At 43.8% G+C, this 23,911-nt stretch overlaps 1 protein-coding gene across 1 annotated transcript; it reads right to left on the bottom strand.

Annotated features, from left to right (window-relative positions):
• Window positions 1-3,516: 3,516 nt before the first annotated feature.
• On the bottom strand, window positions 3,517-11,825 carry LOC142265842 (uncharacterized). Its single transcript, XM_075332285.1, has 4 exons — window positions 11,604-11,825; window positions 11,399-11,522; window positions 11,202-11,315; window positions 3,517-5,755 (listed from the first exon to the last, which is right to left on the bottom strand). Exons 1-4 carry the CDS (start codon window positions 11,823-11,825, stop codon window positions 4,752-4,754), a joined length of 1,464 nt encoding a protein of 487 aa, XP_075188400.1. The 3' UTR covers window positions 3,517-4,751.
• Window positions 11,826-23,911: the final 12,086 nt, after the last annotated feature.

Here is a 23,911-nt window from a genome sequence, read left to right on the forward strand (position 1 = left end):
AATACCCTGCACCTACCTCCACCTGCAGAGCCGCACACTAGATATATAATACCCTGCACCTACCTCCACCTGCAGAGCCGCACACTAGATATATAATACCCTGCACCTACCTCCACCTGCAGAGCCGCACACTAGATATATAATACCCTGCACCTACCTCCACCTGCAGAGCCGCACACTAGATATATAATACCCTGCACCTACCTCCACCTGCAGAGCCGCACACTAGATATATAATACCCTGCACCTACCTCCACCTGCAGAGCCGCACACTAGATATATAATAACCTGCACCTACCTCCACCTGCAGAGCCGCACACTAGATATATAATACCCTGCACCTACCTCCACCTGCAGAGCCGCACACTAGATATATAATACCCTGCACCTACCTCCACCTGCAGAGCCGCACACTAGATATATAATACCCTGCACCTACCTCCACCTGCAGAGCCGCACACTAGATATATAATACCCTGCACCTACCTCCACCTGCAGAGCCGCGCACTAGATATATGGCTGCTCTGTGCTTACAGGACCTGTGATGATGTCACATGGAGGGGAGGAGTCAGGGTCACATGATCAACTCCTCAGTGTATGCAGGACTCTACCTCCACCTGCAGAGCCGCAAACTAGATATATGGCTGCTCAGTGCTTACGAGCCCGGGGCCATCCCTACCTGTGGAGGGACTAACATCAGGCTGCTTAAATCCATCTGCCCCGGTACTCCTTACAGCAATGGCGGTACTCCCATTACCGCAACCCACAGGTGGCGTCACAAACTTTTTCCCTGTAAATACCCCCCTTTTACGGAGCCAAGTGTCCGCCAAGTCGGGTCCGGGCCCCCTCAAGCCACCAGGATCCCGGATCCGAGCAGCCCGACCAACACCAGGGCGGTACATGTACGAGGTGTATGGAAGGGAACCGTGTGTACGAGGTGTGCGGAGCGGAGCCGTGTATGTATGAGGTGTACGGAGTGGAGCTGTGTAGGGACTCTCCCAAAAACGTTTGTAACTGCGCCATTGGGAACCATGGTCTTGGTATTCTTTCAAGGGCTCACAAAGTGGGGTAATGGAAGCTGTAGGCAGACAGGAGACTGAAAGCCGTGGACGGACATGTAGCAGATATCCTGGAAAACCAGGGACAAGTAGCAGAGACCCTACCAGTCGCTGTTAAAGTGCTGGTGGTGAGTGGGACACGGCCCCGCATTTTAACACTGACAATGCCATTCGGGGAGTGCAAGGCAGTCCGCATCTCCATGCCGGCACTGTCACTGTTAAAGTACTGGCAAGATGTGGGACACAGTCCTGAACTTTAGGCCAAAGTGCTTCAAGTCACCAGAGGTCATAACGTGGGAACCCGGGTATGACCGCTGATGAACTGTGTGACGTCACTGTTCCCAGCCGGGTTCTTCTTGTCAGTGTTTTCCAGATCCTGGAGAGATCGGACATGTTTGCGGTCTCTCCAGGCTCAGATGTAGCAGAGTCAGGACCGTCGTGGGACCTTGTGTGGATTACCTCGAACTTCTGTGTTATTGGGGTGAATAAAGTGGTGAAAGAGGGGGCTTTTTTTATATTTTATTCCAAATAAAGGATTTTTTGGTGTTTGTGTTTATTTTCTTTCACTTACAGATTAATGATGGGGGGTGTCTCAGAGACACCTGCCATGATTAATATAGAACTTAGTGGCGGCTATGGGCTGCAATTAACTCCTTATTACCCCGATTGACACTGAATCAGGGTAATTGGGAAGAGCGAGGTAAAGCTCCGGGATTATAACATCTAATGAATGCGGCAATTCTGGGCATCTGCTGGCTAATATTTTTAGGCTGGGGAGCTCCCAACCTGAGAATACCAACCCTCAGCTGAGGCTTTATCTTGGCTGGGTATCAAAATTGGGGAGGACCGCATGCCGTTTTTTTTAACTATTTATTTTTTACTGTATGATATAGACCCGCCCACCGGTGGCTGTAATTGGTTGCAGTTAGACAGCTGTCACTCAGCTTGGGGGCGGGTCTGACTGTAACCAATCATGGCCACCGGTGTGCAGGAGGAGTGAACATGTAATGAGGCTAATGAGAGGCTAGGGAAGAAGAATGAGAGGCAGCGGGAGCAGCGTGACAGCCGCACCTGTGATCGGTGAGTATGAAGCGCTTGGAGAGAGACACTGGCAATGTACTGTGTACAAAATGGCAGCGGCCAGCCAATCACAGTAACGCCACAAACAAGACGGCTGCGGCATTACTGTGATTGGTTAAGAAGCCCAACATGTTTTGTGGCTGCAAATCAGGTGCCAAAAAGGCTGGGCGGGACATCCAAATATAGCGAGGCGAATACAGTATTACTTGCAGTCTAACGAATATCTCGAGTACATACTATTCTGCTAATAGCGAATAGTAACGAATACACTCGCCAATCACTAGTCTTAACAACGTCCTCATATCTAGACTGTAGTGTGATCCAATTCTCCCCTCACTATTTTTGTGCAAAATGCCTACAGCTCTGCCTCAACTCCAGAGGTTAATTGATATGATCCGGAACCATGGAAGACCACCATAAATCATTGGTAAAAGGTGACAAGAGCATTGGCACTAATCTGGCCGCCATCCCCTTATTAACCATCAACACTAGAAGTAGCCGAGGGGTGAACTAACATCCTGTGCACCGCGAACCCAGCCGGAGAACTAGCTATCCTAAAGGAAGGAAAGATGAATTACTCTCTGCCTCAGAAAATAGATAAAGAATAGCAAGCCCCCACATTCAAAGACTGCGGTGATATAGGAAAACACAATACACAGATAGATGATAGGATTAGCAAGGCGAGGCCCTACTGACTAAATAGGACAGGATAGGAAAGGGACTGATGGTGGCCAGAGAAAAACCCTGCAAAAATCCAAAAACCTGATAGTACAAAAAAGCCCTCAGATCGCTGGATCTGAACTCCGTCCTATACCAGGCGCTCTTGTCATACCAATGAACAGAAAGCAGGAACCATTACAAATTCAAGAAGCAACAAACACATGGACTAATAAGAGCAATACTCCAAACATAGCTGCAGGGAGCTTCCCAGCTAAGCAACTGAGAGGGAAGATCCCTGCATGCAAATAAACTGAAAACAACCACAGCAAATGACAAACTCAGATACGAGCAAAAAGAACTAAACAACAAATAAAGAGTCAAGCACTTATCTGGGGTAGATGTGGTCTGGAGCAGGATGAAGCAGGCTGGTGTACAAAGAACAACTGACATCCGGCATAGCCTGCTATCAGACCAGGGTTTAAATAGGCAGAGAGTTAGCAATGGAAACGCCCATTGCTCAACACACCTGGTCTCTGACCAAACCATTCCTGACCACAAGAGGGAGCCTCACAGCAGCAAAAGCATAACTGACATTCACAACAGTTCATAGTCAAAATCATCACATCTAGACAATAGAGAAAAATATACTGTATATTTACAAGCATTTATTAACAAAACAACAAGTTTTGAAATGCAATTATAAACAATGTGATATACTTAAGAGTTCCTGTCTCCAATCTGGGGTTTTTTAGTAAATAAAGCAGTGGGAAATCTGAGATTAGTGAATTATCTAAATATAATCCAGTATAAAAACATTTCACGAATGTTCCTAAAGGCTCTCAAAAAGGCTAACAGTGTGACAGCTAAAATAGAAAATGAATATTCACTTCTCCCCGTGCCATAATCCCGCCCACCTCTAGGCAGTTAAGCCAGCGCCAACCAAGAGGTGGGCGGAATTATTAGCATGGGGAGCAGTGAATATTCATTCTCTTTAATATCGGGTACACATGATCACCCAGCCGCTGGCTTACTGCTGTGACTGGGCGATCATGTATATCTACTATTAGAGAATGAATATTCACTGCTCCCCAAGCCCATAATCCCAGGTGTGGGGAGCAGTGATGTCCGTGTGTAAGTGTACATGCTGAGATTATTTGCCAGCATCAGAAGAGAACACCGTGCACCAGGAGAGTGGAGGGATGGTGAGTATAATCATTTATTTTCTTATGTGTTCAGTGTGATGGGGAAATATATACCAGAATGGGCCCAAGATGACGGCCATATATACAAGGATCGGGACATATATTCTAGGACAAGGGCCATATATATCAGGATGGGGATCAAATATACCAGGATGGGATAAAGATGGTCAACAAATGTACCAGGATGAAAGACATACACGAAGATGGGAGACACGTATATCTGGAAGGGGCCCAGGATGGGGGACATCAGTACAGAATTGGGTCATTTTATCTCCATAACAATGTCAGCAGAAGATCCCCCCCCCATAACAGTGCAGAATGATCACATTTTTTGTGTTATTTTTCCCTACATTATTCCTTCAAAATCTACGTGTGTCTTATGGTTCCGAAAATTACAATAAGTTTAAAGAGAAAGAAAATGGTTCTTTCCCTCACAAATTCTTACTTGAGCAATTGTAACAGAATTTTTTATAAACTCTTTGAATTATGGTACATCATGATGGCTTCTCCCATGTGACTCATCTGACAACAGGACCTGACTAATCTTAAAAACATTTGGCAAATTCTGAAAGCAAGAATGGCTGCTCCGCTCTGTTGGTTTTCTAATGGTCGGCAAGATTTGATTTACCAGTTACACATTTCAATTATTCACAACATGAAAAAGGTTCCTTCCCTGTGCGGCTTCTTCACATGTTTAACAAGATCTGATTTCTGAGAATTACATTTTCCACATTCAGAACATAAAAATGGTTTATTTTCTGTGATTTTTTTGATGGTAAACAAGACTTGATTTGCTAGTAAAACATTTACCACATTCTGGGCATAAAAACGGCTTCTTTCCTGTGTGAGATCTTTGATGCCTAACAAGATCTGATTTCCAAATAAAACATTTCCCACACTCTGAACATGAAAATTGCTTTTTCCCTGTGTGAGATCTTTGATGCTCAACAAGTGTTGATTTTCGAATAAAACAATTCCCACACTCTGAACATGAAAATGGCTTCTCCCCTGTGTGAATTTTCTGATGTCTAACAAGGTCTGATTTCTGAATAAAACATTTTTCACACTCTGAACATGAAAATGGCTTCTCCCCTGTGTGAGATCTATGATGCAAAAAAAATGTTGATCTCTGAATAAAACATTTCCCACACTCTGAACATGAAAACGGCTTCTCCCCTGTGTGAGATCTTTGATGCTGAACAAGTTCTGATTTCTGAATAAAACATTTCCCACACTCTGAACATGAAAATGGCTTCTCCCCTGTGTGAATTTTCTGATGTCTAAAAAGATGTGATTTCTGAATAAAACATTTCCCACATTCTTGACATGAAAATTGCTTCTTCCCAGTGTGATACCTTTGATGGTTAACAAGAATTGATTTTCGAGTAAAACATTTCTCACATTGGGGGCAAGAAAACGGCTTTTCATGTGTGTGAACTTTTTGATGGGTAAAAAGACTTGATTTCCTGGTAAAACATTTCCCACATTTTGAACACGAAAATGGTTTCTCCCTCGTAAGAGCCGTTTCATGTTCCACATCCCTTCTGTAACTTTTATTTTGCTTACAATTTTGTGATAAATCAGAAGTTTGGACTTGTTGGAAAAGATCAGATGATAGAGCTTTCCAAGGAAGGACTGGAGGTGTATCTGGGACAACAGCATGCTCTTCATATGTATCATGCGTGATACTTTGACCGTCTGTTATAAATTCTGAAGATATTAGATTTCCATCTGAACTCCCAATACAGTCATCTACTAAAAATAAACACAGTTATTTAATGATATTATTTTGAAAATACATTTTTTTTAAGTCATAATATCAGAAATTATATTAGGAAACAAATTATTCTAAATCTGTTGTCCAATTTCGACATCTAAAGGCCACTTTACACACAGCGACATCGCTAGCGATGTCACTGGTGAAAGCACCCGCCCCCGTCGGTTGTGCGTCACGGGCAAATCGCTGCCCGTGGCGCACAACATCGCTAACACCCGTCACACATACTTACCTGCCTAGCGACGTCGCTGTGGTCGGCAAACCGCCTCCTTTCTAAGGGGGCGGTTCGTGCGGTGTCACTAAGCGGCCGCCCAATAGAAGCGGAGGGGCGGAGATGAGCGGCCGTAACATCCCGCCCACCTCCTTCCTTCCTCATTGGCGGTGGCCGCAGGTACGATGTTGTTCCTCGTTCCTGCGGTGTCACACATAGCGATGTGTGCTGCCGCAAGAACGACGAACAACATTGCACCTGCAGCAGCAACGATATTTGAGATTAGAACAACGTGTCAACGATCAACGATATGGTGAGTATTTTTTGATCGTTAACGGTCGTTCCTGCGTTTCAGACTTCAACGACGTCGCCAACGAGGCCGGATGTGTGTCACGAATTCCGTGACCCCAACAACATCTCGTTAGCAATGTCGTTGCGTGTAAAGTGGCCTTAAGAGTTACATCTTTGTTAATTCGGAGGTTGATTGTCCTCCTCGTACCAGCAGTGGTTTGCCGTCCTTCAACAAAACCAAGCTGATCTTTATCACATCTGGGAGGAATATATTGAGCCTGTCAGCAATCATTTTTTAATAGATTTTTAATGTCAGTATTTATTAACCCCTTAACGACCGCGGGCAGGAATATTACGTCATAGGGTCATAATGTTACTGCCCGTGGTCTGTCGCCGGCAGCATGCAGAATCATTATCTGCTCGTGCCATTTAACTTCTTAAATGGCGCTATCAATATGTGACAGCGCCATTATAATCGCGATTGCGGTAAACTTTTACTTACCGGCCGATACCGGAAGTCAAGTGATGTGATCACTCGGCCCGGAGCAGAGTGAAGCAGAAAGTGAGCGTAACTGCTGTTTACAGCGGTGTACAGCAGATAGGGCAGAGCAATCGGATTGCTGATCACTATAGCCCCCTAGGAAGACTAGTAAAAGAAAATAAAAAAAAAGTTTTAAAAAATTAAAAAAAAAACAAAAAAACCTAAAAAGTTCAAATCACCCCCCTTTTGCCCCATTGAAAATTAAAGGGTTAAAAAAATAAAAAATATACACACATTTGGTATCACGGCGTTCAGAAACGCCCGATCTATCAAAATATAAAATGAATTAATCTGATCAGTAAACGGCGTAGCAGCAAAAAAATTCCAAACGCCAAAATTACTTTTTTTGTCGGCACAACTTTTGCGCAAAATGCAATAACAGGCGATCAAAACATGGCATCTGCGCAAAAATGGTACAGTTAAAAACGTCAGCTCGAGATGCAAAAAATAAGCCATCACTGTGCCATAGATCCCGAGAAATGAGAACGCCTATCACGTTCCGGTCACGGAATATGGCGTAAAATGTGCGCCACTTTTTTTCGGACAAAGTTCTGATTTTTTTTAATCCCTTATATAAAAGTAAACCTATACATGTTTGGTGTCTACGAACTTGCACTGACCTGAGGCATCACACCCACACATCAGTTTTACAATGTAGTGAACACAGTGAATAAAATATCTCAAAAACAATAGTGCTATCACACTTTTTTGCAATTATTCTGCATTTGGAATTTTTTTGCCGTTTTCCAGTACACTACATGGTAAAACATATGGTTTCATTTAAAAGTACAGCTCGTTCCGCAAAAAATGAGCCCTCACATAATTATATTGACTGAAAAATAAAAAAAGTTACGTCTCTTAGAAGAAGAATGGCAAAAAAAAACAAAACGGAAAGCGTAAAAATCGGCCCACCGTGAAGGGGTTAAAGAGATAGGCCTATAGTTGCCGACAGATTCATTGCGGTCTCCAGTTTTTGGTATTAGTATGATAGTTGCTCCCAACATCTCGGGTGCAAATGTGCCCGACAGGAAGGATTATTGAGAACTTTAGTTGGGTGGGGGGCTAAGAGGGAGGAAAAAGCTTTATAATAATCATTTGTGAATCCGTCAGGTCCTGGGGCTTTTCTTGATTTTAGGGATGAAATTGTGATAAGGATTTCTGGTTCACTAAAGGGAGCATTAAGGGACAGTAATTGTTCTGGTTCTATTTTAGGAAGGTTGATCTGGGCTAGAAATTCATTCATTTGTTCAGGGGTTGGCTGGGGAGTAGAGGAATGATTTTTTAAGTTATTCAGTCTGGAGTAGTTGTCCGCGAATGCATCACCAATTTCCTTCGGCTGATGTACCAGCACTCCGTTTGGGTTATGGCTACTAATCTCATTTCTTATCCTTTATGTTTTGACTTTTCCGGCCATTACTCTGGTTGTCTTGTTAATAGAATAATTTATCATTTTTGAATAGTGTAAATAGCTTTCATATTCATCAAATAGTTGGGCTTTTATTTTAATTCTTAGATGTAAAAAAATTGTTTAAAAGAACTGAGAGTCCTCAGTGGTTGATACCTTTTAATGGCTAACTGAAAAGATGGTAATAATAGCAGCTTTCAAGACTACTCAGGTCTCTTCATCAGGCTAAAGGCTACTTTACACGCTGCGATATCGGTCCCGATATCGCTAGCGTGGGCACCCGCCCCCATCGGTTGTGCGACACGGGCAAATCGCTGCCCGTGTTGCACAACATCGCCCAGACCCGTCACACTACTTACCCGCCCGGCGACGTCGCTGTGACCGGCGAACCGCCTCCTTTCTAAGGGGGCGGTTCGTTCAGCGTCACAGCGACGTCACAGCTGCGTCACTGATCCGCCGCCCAAAAGAAGCGGAGGGGCGGAGATGAGCGGGAGGTAGCATCCCGCCCACCTCCTTCCCTTCGCATAGCGGCCGGGAGGCAGGTAGGAGAGCTTCCTCGTTCCTGCGGCGTCACACATAGCGATGTGTGCTGCCACAGGAGCGACGAACAACTTTGTTACTGCTGCAGTAACGATAATCGAGAATGGACCCCCATGTCACCGATGAGCGATTTTGCACGTTTTTGCGACGATGCAAAATCGCTCATCGGTGTCACACGCAACAACATCGCTAATGCGGCTGGATGTGTGTCACAAAATCCGTGACCCCAACGACTCCGCATTAGCAATGTCATAGCGTGTAAAGCCCCCTTTAGAAGAGACCTGAGCAGTCTCGAAAGCTTGATATTATTACCATCTGATGAAGAGACATGCGTAGTCTCGAAAGCTTGCTATTATTACCATCTTTTCAGTTAGCCATTAAAGGTATCAACCACTGAGGACTCTCAGTTCTTTTAAACAATTTTTAATTCTATACTGGCTAACACGGTTCAAAGATATATTTTACCTGTTCTTATATCTAATAACTCTTTATGTATGTTTGATGGTGGAGTGGGACTTTCTTGTTGGATTTTTTCTTTATCGTTTATTAATTTTTGCAGTTCTTCAATTTTACTTTTTCTTTCTTTTTTATGTTATGTTGAAATTTTTATTAGTTCCCCCTGAGTACTCCCTTGTGTGCTAACCATACCATTGTAGGACATATATCTCCTTTATTATTCTCTTCAAAATATAATTTGAGAATGTTTCCAGGACTACATTTCCAGAGCATAGTTTTTTGAGCATTGTAATTTAGTTGTATTTCTCCTAATAAGGGTGAGTGGTCCGAAAATGTTTTATTTAATATTGTTACTTTTTTAAATTTAGAAATTGATTGAGAAGTGGTAAAGATGTGATCAATGCGGGAATAAGTTTTATAACTTTCTGAGTAATATGAGAACTCTCGGGATCTGGTGTTATGGCCTCTTTCACACGTCTGTGTCTCCGGTACGTGTTTGGTCCGTTTCCTCACGTACCGGAGACACGGGCACACGTAGACCCATTAAAATCAATGGGTCTGCGCTCACGTGCGTGTTCTGCCATGGACCGTGTGTACGTGTGGAGCAGATGTGTGTCCGTGTGCTCCACACGTAGACATGTCAGTTTTTCTCCGGCATCACGGGTGTCACACGGAACGCAAACGGACCACACGGAGGTATTCCGTGTGACACGCACCGGAGAAAACACACATGTCTGAGAAAATAATAAAAAAAAAAAAACTTTACTCACCGTCTCCAGCCCACCTGTCTCTGCCGCTGCTGTTACTTGCTTCCGACCGCCGCTCATTATGCTCATTGCATATTCACTTCACTGCAGCCGGAAGCAGCAGCAGCGGGGAGTCGGCAGGACCGGAGACCGCAGATCAGCACCACGGACAGCGAAGCCAGGGACAGGTGAGTAGAAAGTTCCCGTTCTCCGTGTGTTATCACGGATAACACACGGAGAACACACGTGTGCCATAATCACGGCTCACGGAGAGCAAAACGCACCTTTGACACGTCAGTGAAAAACGTGCGTGGTTTTTCACGGATGTGGGAAAGAGGCCTAAGACAGTGAAATGTGCCTAGGAGTTAATTTCTTAGCAGCTAATTATGGAGGGTTTGTTTTTTCATAGTGTGAATGTGCTGTTGAATCTAGATCCCAATTTGTTACCATATTGTAATCTCCCATCATTAGTAGGTCACCAATTTTTATTTTATCTACTTCTATTAGCAGTTTTTCAAAGAAATTAATTTGGCCAGTATTGGGAGCGTAAATATTAACATTAGTACATGAGCAGTTATTGATTTTACAGGCAAGAATATGAAATCGTCCCATGTCATCTTTTTTTTCTTGAATAAGTTGGAATGTAACCGTGTTTTTTATAAAAGTCATAACGCCTGCATTTTAGGAGAAAGGGAGCCCTGTGCAATTACCCAGCTTGCTGTCCCTTTCCCCTAGTGCCAGTCCTGCATGGCAGCCTTTCTTCTGTTCAGTTGATTTAGACTCTTGTAATTAAGAGACCTTTGGTTGCATCATGTCACATGACTTTGAAGTCATCAAAGGTCCTTAAACAATCAACTTCAGAAAACAACTGATGTGGTCCCTAAGAGAGTGAAGTTCCTGAGAAATTGCGCAGTTTGATTCCTCCTAACATTAGCCCTGACTGTAACTAGGGCTTATTTTTGGAGTAGGGCTTATATTTCAAGCATTCTTCAAAAACCCCATAAAATCATGCTAGAGCTTATTTTGGGCTAGGTCTTATTTTTGGGGAAACAGGGTATTCATGAACCCTCTGCACATTTTTTTGTTGCCTTCATAACAACATAGAGAAGGCACTAGAAGCAAACAGCAGAAGAAACAGAAGCAAAGAAAATACAGCTGAAAAAAAACAGAGCAGAAAGTCTAAAAATGTAAACACAAAATTAGTGCAGAAAGTGCATGAGTAGATATCTCTTACTGGATAGAGCTGGAGGAAACACATCCTGAGGAACATCGGGATCTTCTTGTTTACAGTCCTGTGGGAGAAGAGGACGGGGACATCTCTCTGGTGTTGTCCTCTTACTGGATAGAGCTGGAGGAGACACATACAGGGACTGAATTCATTCCTTACATACAGATAATTATAGGCCGTGTGTATTTAGTCCTGTCTATTACCTGGTGATGTGAGGGGCTGGGGATCCTCCATCATGACGTCCTTGTACAGATCCTTGTGTCCTTCTAAATACTCCCACTCCTCCATGGAGAAATAGACGGTGACGTCCTGACACCTTATAGGAACCTGACACATACAATGATACCGTCACCCCCGATCCCTTCATAGCGTTACTGTATAATGTCCCAGCATTCCCAGCAGTGTCACCTCTCCAGTCAGCAGCTCAATCATCTTGTAGGTGAGTTCTAGGATCTTCTGGTCATTGATGTCCTCATGTATCGGGGGGTGAGGTGGAGGCCCCGTGATTGGGCTCAGGGGTCTTCCCCATCCCTCAGACACAGGGGCCTGACAGCGCTCACTAGAGGTCTTCTTCACTACTGTGTAATCCTGGTTATGGAGAGACACAGTAATAAATCTCACTACAGACATTTCCAGAGTCCTCACCTCTCCAGTTCTGTCCATCTGTTATTCCCATAGATAAGAATGATGTAATGTGACATCATCAGAATCTCTCACCTCTCCAGTAAGCCGGAAGAGGATCTCTAGGGTGAGGTGTAATATCCTCTCCGCCATCTTGTCCCTGTCCATATCCATCCTTGATGGGGCAATTAGGAGAATTCTCTTATATAGAAGATCTCCACTGAGAGGATCCGATATTGTAGGGACCTGAATGGGGAGAAGATGACGATGTAACATCATAAAGAATCCTGTATAGTAATATAATTACTGGAGACTTTATATCCGATCACTGGCTGCAGAAATAACTCTAACATGTATGGCATGAAGGAGAAGACAATTCATGGTTTTGGGCTGCAGGAACCGAAATGAAGATTCTTGATCCAATAATATTAAGAAGCGGCTTTTACTTGACATGTATGGCACGTGACTATTTTATAATATTCATCTGTTTGCAGGTTTTTAGTTTTCCAGATTTTTTGGGCTGATTTTTAAACTGCAATTGTTTTTTAAATATTTGCAAAATTACTGCATAATAATGACACTGAAAAAGATGTGGCTGTGTGGGTGGACGGGAAAACCAACCAGGGCCAGTAAGCTGCTGCCGAGGCAGATAATATAATAGGATGCAGTGAACGAGGCACAGATGCTCCGGACAAGAACAGTTTTGCCTCTATACAAGTCACTAGTGCGGCCACACTTACAATATTCTGCACAATTTCGGGCTCCAGTGAATGAGAAGGACATAACTGAACTAGAGCGGGTGCAGAGAAGAGCGACCATTAAAGGAATGGAAGGACTGCAATAGGAGGACAGGTTAGCAAGCCTGGGGTTATTTATTTTGGAAACACAAAGGCTACGGGGCGATTTTATTACAATGTACAAGTTTATCAGGGGCATTATTGAGATATTTGTGATGAGCTTTTTACAACTGAGACCTGCAATGATGACAAGGAGGTTCAGTCATAATCACAGATGGGGATTCTCTACTGTAAAAGCAGTGAGAATATGGAACTCTCTGACATATGATGAAATAATTGTTGATAGACTACAAAAATTCAAGACGGGCTTGGATGACTTCCGTAAAAAGTATATTATTGCAGGTTATCAGTACTAGATATTGTGATGGGACATTGATCCAGGGAACTAGTCTGATATATTTAGAGTCATGGAGGAATTTGCCCCTTGAAAAGGTATTCACACCCTCGGAACGTTGCACTTATTTTTACATTACACCCACAAATGTAAATGTATTTTATTAGGATTTTATGTAATATACCAGCATTAAGTAACAAGTATTTGTGAAGTGTAAAGGAAATGATAGATGGTTTTCTAAATATTTAAAAATATAAATCTGAATATTGTGATGTGCATTTGTATTAAGCCCCTTGTAGTATGATGGCCCTGAGTGACTAATTGCCTCCAGAAGTCACATAATTAGTAATTTGAGTCACCTGTATCATTTATTCTCAGTATAACTACAGCTGTTTTGTGAAGGTTTCACAAGTTTTGTTTGAGAACATTAGGGATCAAACAGCATCTTGAATACAAAGGAACCCACCAGACAGGTCAGGGATAAAGTTGTGGAGAAGAGTAAAGCAGGGTTTGGTTATAAAAAAATAGCAAAAGCTCTGAACATCTCACTAAGCACTTTTCAATCCATCATCCAAAAATGGCAGGAGTATAATGTGGAGACATGAGGATCAGTGGGTACAGTCGTCCTCTGGCCAGGCTGTCTTCAGAAAGACTGCTCGGACCAGGGCTCATCCCACTGAACGCCCGCACTCCTTCCTTGTGGGTAGATCACTTCTTTGACATCACAGGATGAGGGAACCACACCTTGGTAAGATGTTACTGGTTCACCAACAGGCAAACACGTATTGTACATTTCCAGCAAGATCACAAGATGGTACAAGTGACAGAGTCTCTCCCATCCGTTGGCTCGCAAGGGATTAGAATCTTTGCGACTTCGGGCCTTCCTGCGCCAACTATCCCAGCCAGCAGCACCCTGGTTTTAACAAGCACCCACTAAGAGGAGATAGCAGCAAGCTTAGAAACCTGAACAAGCACAGCAAGATATGTAGCCAGGCAACTGAATGATCCAAACCTGGGTTTTCCAAGCAAATTTGTGGGCTCACCAATGAGCAGTGAAGCAAATCTGTGATCCTCCAGCTGAAAATGTGGATCCTAGGCTGATGTCCTGCAGAATGAATGTGGTGACAGGAGCAAAGCTCTTTTTATACCCTCAGTTTTCATTTCAGGTTATTGTGTCTTACAGGATTGGTGGGAGATGGCTGTTCTTTGGTTCAGTTCAATCTAACTGCATAATATTCCTCTAATTGACGTAGTCAAAGAGACTGAGGCAATCCATATTTAACAGGCAATAGAGCTCCGGTCAGTCTGACATGAAACAATGGCTAACTTCTCTTATTTTGCCAATCAAAAGCACAATATGTCTGGCCTAATTAAGAACAGTTCACCCCTCACACAAATCTCCAGATGCTGAGTTGTCACGTATAGCACAACTGCAAAACAACAAAGACATGGCCGTCCACTTAAACCAACATCCCAAGCAAGGAGATCACTAATTATAGAGAAGCAGCCAAGAGGCCTGTGGTCAGTGGAAAAGCAAGAGGGATCCAGAGCTCAGGGGGAAGAATCTGTCCACAGGACAACTATAAGTCATAAACTGCACACATTTGGCCTTTATGGAACAGTGGACAATTTTAAAAGCAAAACATAAGAATTGAAAATTGCTTCACAGACGCCTTCATCCAATTTACCTGAGATAGAGCTGTTTTATAGAGTAGAAAGGGCAAAAATGTCACCTCTATATGTGCAAAGCTGGTAGACACATCTCCCAAGAGACTGGCAGCAGCAATTGTAGTGAATGGAGCTCCTACAAAGTATTCACTCAGGGGCTGAATACTAATGCATATCACAATTTTCAGAGTTATATTTCTTAAAATATTTACAAATGTTTGCTACTTTGTGTTGGTATCACATAAAACCCCAATAAAATCTATTTGTTTGTGGCTGTAATCTGAAAAAATGTGGAAAAGTTCATCGGGTGTGAATCGTTTTTCAAGGAACGGTATGTCTACCTTCAAGCTAAAAACTAGGAAATTTTGTCAGAAATGTTCTCCAGTCCACACCCGAGATATTTTATGTAGCCCAAATATTTTGGTGCAAATTTGTCAAAATTTAGGAAAATTGAGACTTTTTGCACTAAAAAGTCAAAAACACAGGTCAAAGGGAAAAATACAAAGCGTTTCTATTGTGCACAAAATTCATGATCCACTTGGACCAATATGAAGAATCTGGAACAAAAAACATTAATACGAGAAGATAAAAAAATTGACTTAGAAAAACCCAACAGAATTGATGAGTTGGGTGTAAGTTTTGTGGTGCGGAGCCCGTTATACCGGCAGACGGGATGTGACCGGAGGCAGAAATATTCAGGGAAGGGAAAGATTTTACACTTTGTAGATAAATCCTCTCTTCCCGGGATGTAACGGCCTCTAATGCCGGGATCACACGGCCGGATAAAGAATCATCACAGCTTCATCCAGAAAACTAGGACAAGTCTTTTCTTATTCGTCATCCATATACAATCCGGTATTTACAGCCGCTATTAATAATTTACAAGACCATTTACAGCTTCCTCCATTACAGAACTGCAATGTACCTGTAACACAATGTCTGCTGTATGGTGGAGCTGGTGGGAATCTGATGGTTTGTGCAGACACAGACCTGAATGGACGAGTCTCATCCGATTTACGGAAGGCACTAGAGGATGCTGGGATTATTCTCATATGCAGATTCTGTCAGTGAGAAAGAAAAATCCCCATCTGCACTGCCACATCCAATAACAATGGTCTGAGGGCGAGACGTTGTGTTATTTTATGGACAGCACTGAAAATACAGTAGTGTGAACGAGGACTAAAAGGAATCATCAAAGCTCTTATCTCTCCTAATCCTGCCATCTCCACCGCTCTCATTACACAAGTAGAACACATATAATACTGGAGGATAAAACAAGACTGAGCACAAGACCTTCACAGCCGTCTACACATCATAGGGAGATTTCATGGCTCCTTCTCTCCATCTACCTGATGATCCTGAGGAACATCGGGATCTTCTTGTTTACAGTCCTGTGGGAGAAGAGGACGGGGACATCTCTCCGGTGTTGTCCTCTTACTGGATAGAACTGGAGGAGACACATACAGGGACTGAATTCATTCCTTACATACAGATAATTATAGGCCGTGTGTATTTAGTCCTGTCTATTACCTGGTGATGTGAGGGGCTGGGGAACCTCCATCATGGCGTCCTTGTACAGATCTTTGTGTCCTTCTAAATACTCCCACTCCTCCATGGAGAAATAGACGGTGACGTCCTGACACCTTATAGGAACCTGACACATACAATGATACCGTCACCCCCGATCCCTTCATAGTGTTACTGTATAATGTCCCAGCATTCCCAGCAGTGTCACCTCTCCAGTCAGCAGCTCAATCATCTTGTAGGTGAGTTCTAGGATCTTCTGGTCATTGATGTCCTCATGTATCGGGGGGTGAGGTGGAGGCCCCGTGATTGGGCTTAGGGGTCTTCCCCATCCCTCTGACACAGGGGCCTGACAGCGCTCACTAGAGGTCTTCTTCACTACTGTGTAATCCTGGTTATGGAGAGACACAGTAATAAATCTCACTCCAGACATTTCCAGAGTCCTCACCTCTCCAGTTCTGTCCATCTGTTATTCCCATAGATAAGAATGATGTAATGTGACGTCATCAGAATCTCTCACCTCTCCAGTAAGCCGGAAGAGGATCTCTAGGGTGAGGTGTAATATCCTCTCCGCCATCTTGTCCCTGTCCATATCCAGCCTTCACGGGGCAATCAGGAGAATTCTCTTCTATAGAAGATCTCCACTGAGAGGATCCGATATTGTAGGGACCTGAATGGGGAGAAGATGACGATGTAACATCATAAAGAATCCGCTGTAATAATACAATTACTGGAGATAATAAGGGGAACATATAATGAGAACATTCTGGGGGAACATTATACTGTGGGGGGCAGAAAGGGGCAGAAAGGGGCCGAGGACCGAGGGCAGAAAGGGGCCGAGGACTGAAAGCAGAAAGGGGCCGAGGACTGAAAGCAGAAAGGGGCTGAGGACTGAGGGCAGAAAGGGGCCGAGGACTGAAAGCAGAAAGGGGCTGAGGACTGAGGGCAGAAAGGGGCCGAGGACTGAGGGCAGAAAGGGGCCGAGGACGGAGGGCAGAAAGGGGCCGAGGACTGAGGGCAGAAAGGGGCCGAGGACTGAGGGCAGAAAGGGGCCGAGGACTGAGGGCAGAAAGGGGCCGAGGACTGAGGGCAGAAAGGGGCCGAGGACTGAGGGCAGAAAGGGGCCGAGGACTGAGGGCAGAAAGGGGCCGAGGACTGAGGGCAGAAAGGGGCTGAGGACTGAGGGCAGACGGGTTTCCTCACTTCCGGCCTCTCATAGTTGGGGCGTTTGTATCTATCAGAGGAAAAGGAAAAAAACCTCACGATTCATAGAAATCACCAAGACAAAAACACCAAGAAAGTCTCAGAGCTGAAGGGGTTAATGCCGCCTGCCCCAGTAATGGGGAATCTCCACACACCTCCACCTGCAGAGCGCACACTAGATATATGGCTGCTCTGTGCTTACAGGACCTGTGATGATGTCACATGGAGGGGAGGAGTCAGGGGTCACATGGTCAGCTCCTCAGTGTAGTCCTATATTGGCGTGCACACACTGGATGAGGCGCGGTGTCAGTGGACGGTTATAGTAAACTCCTGTTGCGTATGTATGTGACCCCTGTTGCGTATGTATGTGACCCCTTCAAACTCATTTCAATCTTTGCTAAATTGAATTCTTTATTGATAAGTTCAGGTGAGGAGAAGATTTATTGAGCGACTTTAAAAAAAAGATGTCTGATCGGTCTTGATCACAAGTCGCTGAAAATGTGTGTATAACGTATATGGAGCAGAGCCGCATGTGTACGATGTGTACGGAACAGTGCCATGTGTGTACGATGTCTACGTAGCGGATCTGTGTATGTAGCAGAGCCGTTTATGCATGATGTGTATGTAGTGGATACCCCCTTTCACCACTTTATTAATCCCCTAAACACCTGTGCAGGTCCAACATAATCCACACGAGGTCCCACGACAATTCAAGCTCTGCTACATGTAAAGTCACAGCGTGCGATCATGCCACATGACTATCCGCTATGAGGTTCATGCAGAGACTGATCAGCGATCAGTGGTGTCGTCACTTAGGTTAGCTGCGGCCACAGCTGGAGGTTCACACGGTCCTCCACTTGTAACTGCAGGTAACTTGACCTCAGGTGGCTTCAATGACCTCACCGGAGTTCATTCACCGCTCATCACGCGACTCACTTAGTCTCTGCCTGACCATCACAATGTACGTAGGAAATACTGTGGATAGAAGCGCAGAATAGGGTCTTACCAGGTAAGGTAACAGATAAGCCAAGGTAATTTAAACCCAGAACTGCTGCTTTTGAATCCAGTAATTTGCATGATTTCACGCCAAATTTCATTACCACATACAGAAATGACAGTGTTTTTATTAGAAAAGTTTTGGAAAAACATTGGAACATGTTATTAAAAGATCCTATTTTAAAGCATGTTATGCCTCCTCATCCAGGTATCACTTTTAGAAGGGCCCATACCCTGAGAAATATTGTAGCCCCCAGCAGGTTGAGAAGTTCCATGGGTATGACATGCCCACCGGGTTCTTGGGGGTTACTCGTCACTGGGCCGGTGTTGGTTTGGGATGTCACAGCGGCTGGGCCTGGATCCGTGACCCCGGCGGTGTCAATAATAGTGGGGATGGGGGGTGGAGTTTGCATTTGTGATGCCATCTGTGGCGTGCAGCCAAGTATTAGCCGCTGCTGCGGGAGGTCTTCTCTAGGGCTGAAGATCACGTAGCTCGGATGGTACAGCTCTCCACAGGAAGAGCTTAGGCCCAGGGAGGATGTTGGGAGTAGTAATTGCCTATGGCGCAGGGGTGCAGTCAAAGTTCGTTACTCACTGAGATTACACCGCCTTTGGAGTGCTGTGCTCTGCTGGTATGGGCTCTAGCCGATGCAGGATAGTTCGAAGGTCAAGGCCAGTGTTTCCTTCTGTGTGTCCTTTCTGGTGTTCTTCCCTGCATCCCAGCTTCTGGGCCGTGGAACGGGTCACAGATGGTTGCTGCACTCCTCCTGAACCCTAGGATTATCCTTCTTCCTAAGAACCCGGGTCGAACCTCCAGCTCTGTACCACGGGCCCCTTTCTATTCTGTCTTTTTTTCTTGACGTCTCTTCCTGATGCCTTCTCGACCCCCTTCCTGGGTGCCGACCTGGCACTAACTGAATTCTGTGTGAGATGGCTCCTAACTTCCCCTGAAGGTGCCCCGCCTCCTGGGTTGCTGAACTAGTGGGCAGGAGGTCCCATACCTCATGATGGATGGCCACCCCGGCACCTACCCTGGCCCAGTCCCAGTGAAAGAGCTCCCGTGTTTTGTGTTGGATGTGTTATGTTGGTTTACCGGTGATGACCTCCTTCGTATCCAAGATGAATACTGCACCCTAGATGAGGTGCAGTACCCTGTGGCGCCTGAAGCTGCAGGGGTGCCACAGGTACAGTGAACTCTGTGTTGCAAGCAGGCTCATATTGATGCTTTGCAAAAAACTGTTTATTCTTTAAGTCAATCCAACATCCATCATAAGAGGAAATCCTTTTGCTCTTCCTCTGGTTCGGAAGATTTTCTGATAAAGGGCCTTCTCAGATGCCAGTCTTTTTTTTTTGTATACCTAATAGAATGCGAGTGTAATAAACAGTATGTGGGCAGGACCTCTCAAACACTCCATGCGAGTGTAATAAACAGTATGTGGGCAGGACCTCTCAAACACTCCATGCGAGTGTAATAAACAGTATGTGGGCAGGACCTCTCAGACACTCCACAACAGACGTCATTCCCACAGGCAGAATATTAAAACTGTTTTTCACTACACGGACTCTCTAGGCATTGTACGGTAGTTTATAATAAAAATATGGCTTTAAGGGTGACCCCATCGAACAGATCCCTCCTAAAACCCCTAATAGAGTGGAGGTATTAAGTACAAAAGAAACATTCTGGATATACAAATTAAACACTTTGGTTTAATTGAGGTGACAGATCCGTGTTATTAATATTATTTTATCAATATATTTTTATTCAATTTAATAGATTTCTTGGTTTTATATTATTTATTTATATTATATTAATTTTATATTATCTTAATTCAGGTCCCGACTTTTAAATATGTTTCATTTTAATAATGTTTATATTTATAAATTTATATAACTATAAATTGTCTATGATTGATGTTAATGGTTCATGTTTCTAATTGAGGGATGGGGTGCGTGATTATGGGGTCCTGCGTGTGGTTATTCCGGCACTGTCCTTTGTACTAGTCATGCGGGAGGGCTTCTTGTTTGAAGCTTGTGAATTTTCCGTAATCTGCACAGACGCAGTGAGGTAATTACCACAGTCTGGACTATTTTAACCCCCACGCATGCGCGGTGTGGTTCTCTCCCACGGACCTGAACTCCTGTTCCCCTCACGCATGCGCACTCCTGCTTTGCTCTGGCACTCGCTTTCTGAACCTGCACAGCTAGAATCACTATACTAAGGAATACAAATATATGGTGCACATCAACACTCCCCACCAATAACTAATATTCTTTAATTCAATTAAAATTCATTATTTCAACATTCCTTTTTGTTTTTAAAACTGAAGAAATGTTCATTAATTACTTTCCTCCATGGATTTTTCTTCATTGCTTCCTGAGCGGCTTCATCTGTATTTGCACAACATGAAAACCCGCAGGCGGACCGCCACCTCCATGGCTTCTAACTGGGTCTGTTTAGGGTCCTTTTACAAAAAAATGTTTAATTTTTACCCATATTGCTTTTTTTGCTTATATGAACTCCTTCTAGTACGTTACCCTCATATGTACGATTGCCGCACGCGATCTCTGCACACACACAGTATATTATGTCTGCACTACTATATGAAACCTCTCGACACTTCTTACCCATAAGGGCTTTCCTGCTCGCGGTCTCTGAACATTCGCACTGCATATCAATTTTTGCACAACCCGTCACTATACACACGCAATTTTTTATTTTTCTTCAGTTTTTGCCTTTTCCCTTTTGATAAATAATACACGATTGTGAGATTCAAAATTTTTAATTATTTTTCTTTTTTTTTTTTATATTTCTGTAATATCATCATCAATTTAGTTTTTCAACACAACCTTTCCCATTTTTTAACACAATAAATACCATAACCTTTCTTATCTTCGCATTGTTTACCATGATCCCCTATATAGGGCTGTGGATAGCGCCTCCAGCCAGTGTATTACTACGATCCCCAGTAAATTCCACAGTTCTAGACTCTCAGCATTCTGTTATATTGCCAAGAAATATTTTTGTATTATTCTTTTTCTCTTTTTCATTTTTGTTTTGTAATTTCTATATTGTTGCGATATTTGTTATACGTCCAGGACTTTTAAGTTGTCTTTTAATACATTATGTTTTAAATCTTGTTGCCGTTATTTGATAAGTCGATTGTTGTAAAATAATGAGTTATTATGAATATTTATTCCATAATATCTCTACATACATTCTTATAATGTATGTATAGTAATCACAGGCCTTAGCTTGTATGAAGTGTGTTTGTGAGGTTGGAGATGACATGATTAAATCAAACCTGGCTGACAACTCAGTGCTATTTTTCTATGTGGTTTCTTAGAGATGGACTGGAATTAGCATTGGAGCCCTTCTAAGCATTACTTTAGGTCAAAGGTCAACTAGCCTCAAAGCCTTCTATACATTCTTTAGGTCAAAGGTCAACTAGCTGGTTTTGGAAAACCTGTTCTGCGCAGGACACTACGTGTGCAGATTTAGGACCTCGTGACAATGACTTAATGCATGGGGTAAAACTGAGAATGAGTTATATTAGGTTTTTGAAGACATGTTTAAAGCCATGTAAAGACACAAGTGAGGAAAGGAGGGTGTGGTGAAATGTATTTTAGCTTGACCACATTTCATAGAGTTTGGAATGCGGACCATTCTCAACCAGATGGAAGACTGCCTGCATAACATCACAGCTATGTAAGATAATGGACTCTTTCTCTATCTTTTTCTCTCTTAACTCAATTCTAACTAAAGCCAAGCATTATTTTCCTGTAATGATTTTTTAACCTTTATTGAATAAACCCACATATGGTTTGCACCTATATTTCTCTTCAATCATTATATACTGGCTAAGCATAATATACGTCAAATCCTATTTTTAACAATTGTCCCGCCAGTATTTGACATACAGTGGCCGATCCTCTGACGTATCTGTATGTATATATATATATGTATATATATATATATATATATATATATATATATATATATATATATATATATATATATATATGTTCTTTCCTCTGTAGTAGACTGTTGATTTTTTCTTGTAGTCCTGATGAAGGAGACTGAGTTCTCTGAAATGCGTCGACCTGAATAACAGCATAAGAAGATGAAATAATCAACATCTGATTTTCTGGTGATAGCGCGGCATACACCCGATCTTTCCCCCGTTACGTCTGAATTCGCTTTCGCTGCCACAGTCCTTTATGTGCATTTAGGAGTTGTGACTGGCACAACCCTTATAGGTTAATGAAATTACCAGGTAAGGTAACAGATAAGCCAAGGTAAGACCCTGTCCTGCGCTTCTATCCACAGTATTTCCTACGTACACTGTGATGTTTAGGCAGAGACTGAGTGAGTTGAGTGATGAGCTGTGAAGTCTGAAGTCACCTGAGGTCAAGTTACCTGCTGTCACAAGTGGGGGACCGTGGGAACCTCCAGCTGTGGCCGCGGCTAACCTGAGTGACGTCACCACTGATCGCTGCTCAGTTTCTGCCTGAACCTCACAGCGGGTGGTCATGTGCCATGATCACGTGCTGTGACTACATGTAGCAGAGCTTGAATCGTTGTGTAACCTCGTGTGGATTATGTTGGACTTGCACAGGTGTTTTGGGGATTAATAAAGTGGTAAAAGAGGGTATCCGCTACATACACTGTGTACACATGGCTCCGCTACATATACATTGTGCACCCCCGGCTCCGCTACATACACAGCTCCACTACTACACATAGCACTGTTCAATACACATCGTACACATGCGGCTCTGCTCCATATACGTCGTACACACATTTTCAGCGAATTGTGATCAAGACCGATCAGGTCCAAATGTTTTTCTTCTAAAGTCGCTCAATAAATCTTCTCCTCACCTGAACTTATCAATAAAGAATTCAATTTAGCAAAAATTGAAATGAATTTGAAGGGGTCACAAACATACGCAACAGGGGTCACATACATACGCAACAGTGGTTTACTATAACCATCCACTGACACCGCACCTCATCCAGTGTGTGCACGCCAATATAGGAGTATACTGAGGAGCTGATCATGTGACCCCTGACTCCTCCCCTCCATGTGACATCATCACAGGTCCTGTAAGCACAGAGCAGCCATATATCTAGTGTGCGGCTCTGCAGGTGGAGGTGTGTGGAGATTCCCCATTACTGGGGCAGGCGGCATTAACCCCTTCAGCTCTGAGACTTTCTTGGTGTTTTTCTCTCGCTGATTTCTATGAATCGTGAGGTTTTTATTCTTTTTCCTCTGATAGATACAAACGCCCCAACTATGAGAGGCCGGAAGTGAGGAAACCCGTCTGCCCTCAGTCCTCGGCCCCTTTCTGCCCTCAGTCCTCGCCCCTTTCTGCCCTCAGTCCTAGGCCCCTTTCTGCCCTCAGTCCCCGGCCCCTTTCTGCCCTCGGACCCTTTCCGCCCTCAGTCCTCGGCCCCTTTCTGCCTTCAGTCCTCGGCCCCTTTCTGCCCTCAGTCCCTTTCTGCCCTCGGCCCCTTTCTGCCCTCAGTCCTCAGCCCCTTTCTGCCCTCGGTCCTCGGCCCCTTTCTGCCCTCG

Source organism: Anomaloglossus baeobatrachus, unplaced genomic scaffold, assembly GCF_048569485.1.
Source record: "Anomaloglossus baeobatrachus isolate aAnoBae1 unplaced genomic scaffold, aAnoBae1.hap1 Scaffold_2781, whole genome shotgun sequence".
Lineage (NCBI taxonomy): Eukaryota > Metazoa > Chordata > Amphibia > Anura > Aromobatidae > Anomaloglossus > Anomaloglossus baeobatrachus.

What these genes read in the sequence shown, in the direction of transcription:
- LOC142265842 (XM_075332285.1), bottom strand. Translation starts at nt 11,825, where the DNA reads ATGTCTGTAGTGAGATTTATTACTGTGTCTCTCCATAACCAGGATTAC. An exon ending in TTGAGCTGCTGACTGGAGAG is followed by an intron (nt 11,523 to 11,603) that starts GTGACACTGCTG and finishes TGTATGTGTCAG; the next exon opens with GTTCCTATAAGGTGTCAGGA. An exon ending in GTTTCCTCCAGCTCTATCCA is followed by an intron (nt 5,756 to 11,201) that starts GTAAGAGATATC and finishes GTTTATTTTTAG; the next exon opens with TAGATGACTGTATTGGGAGT.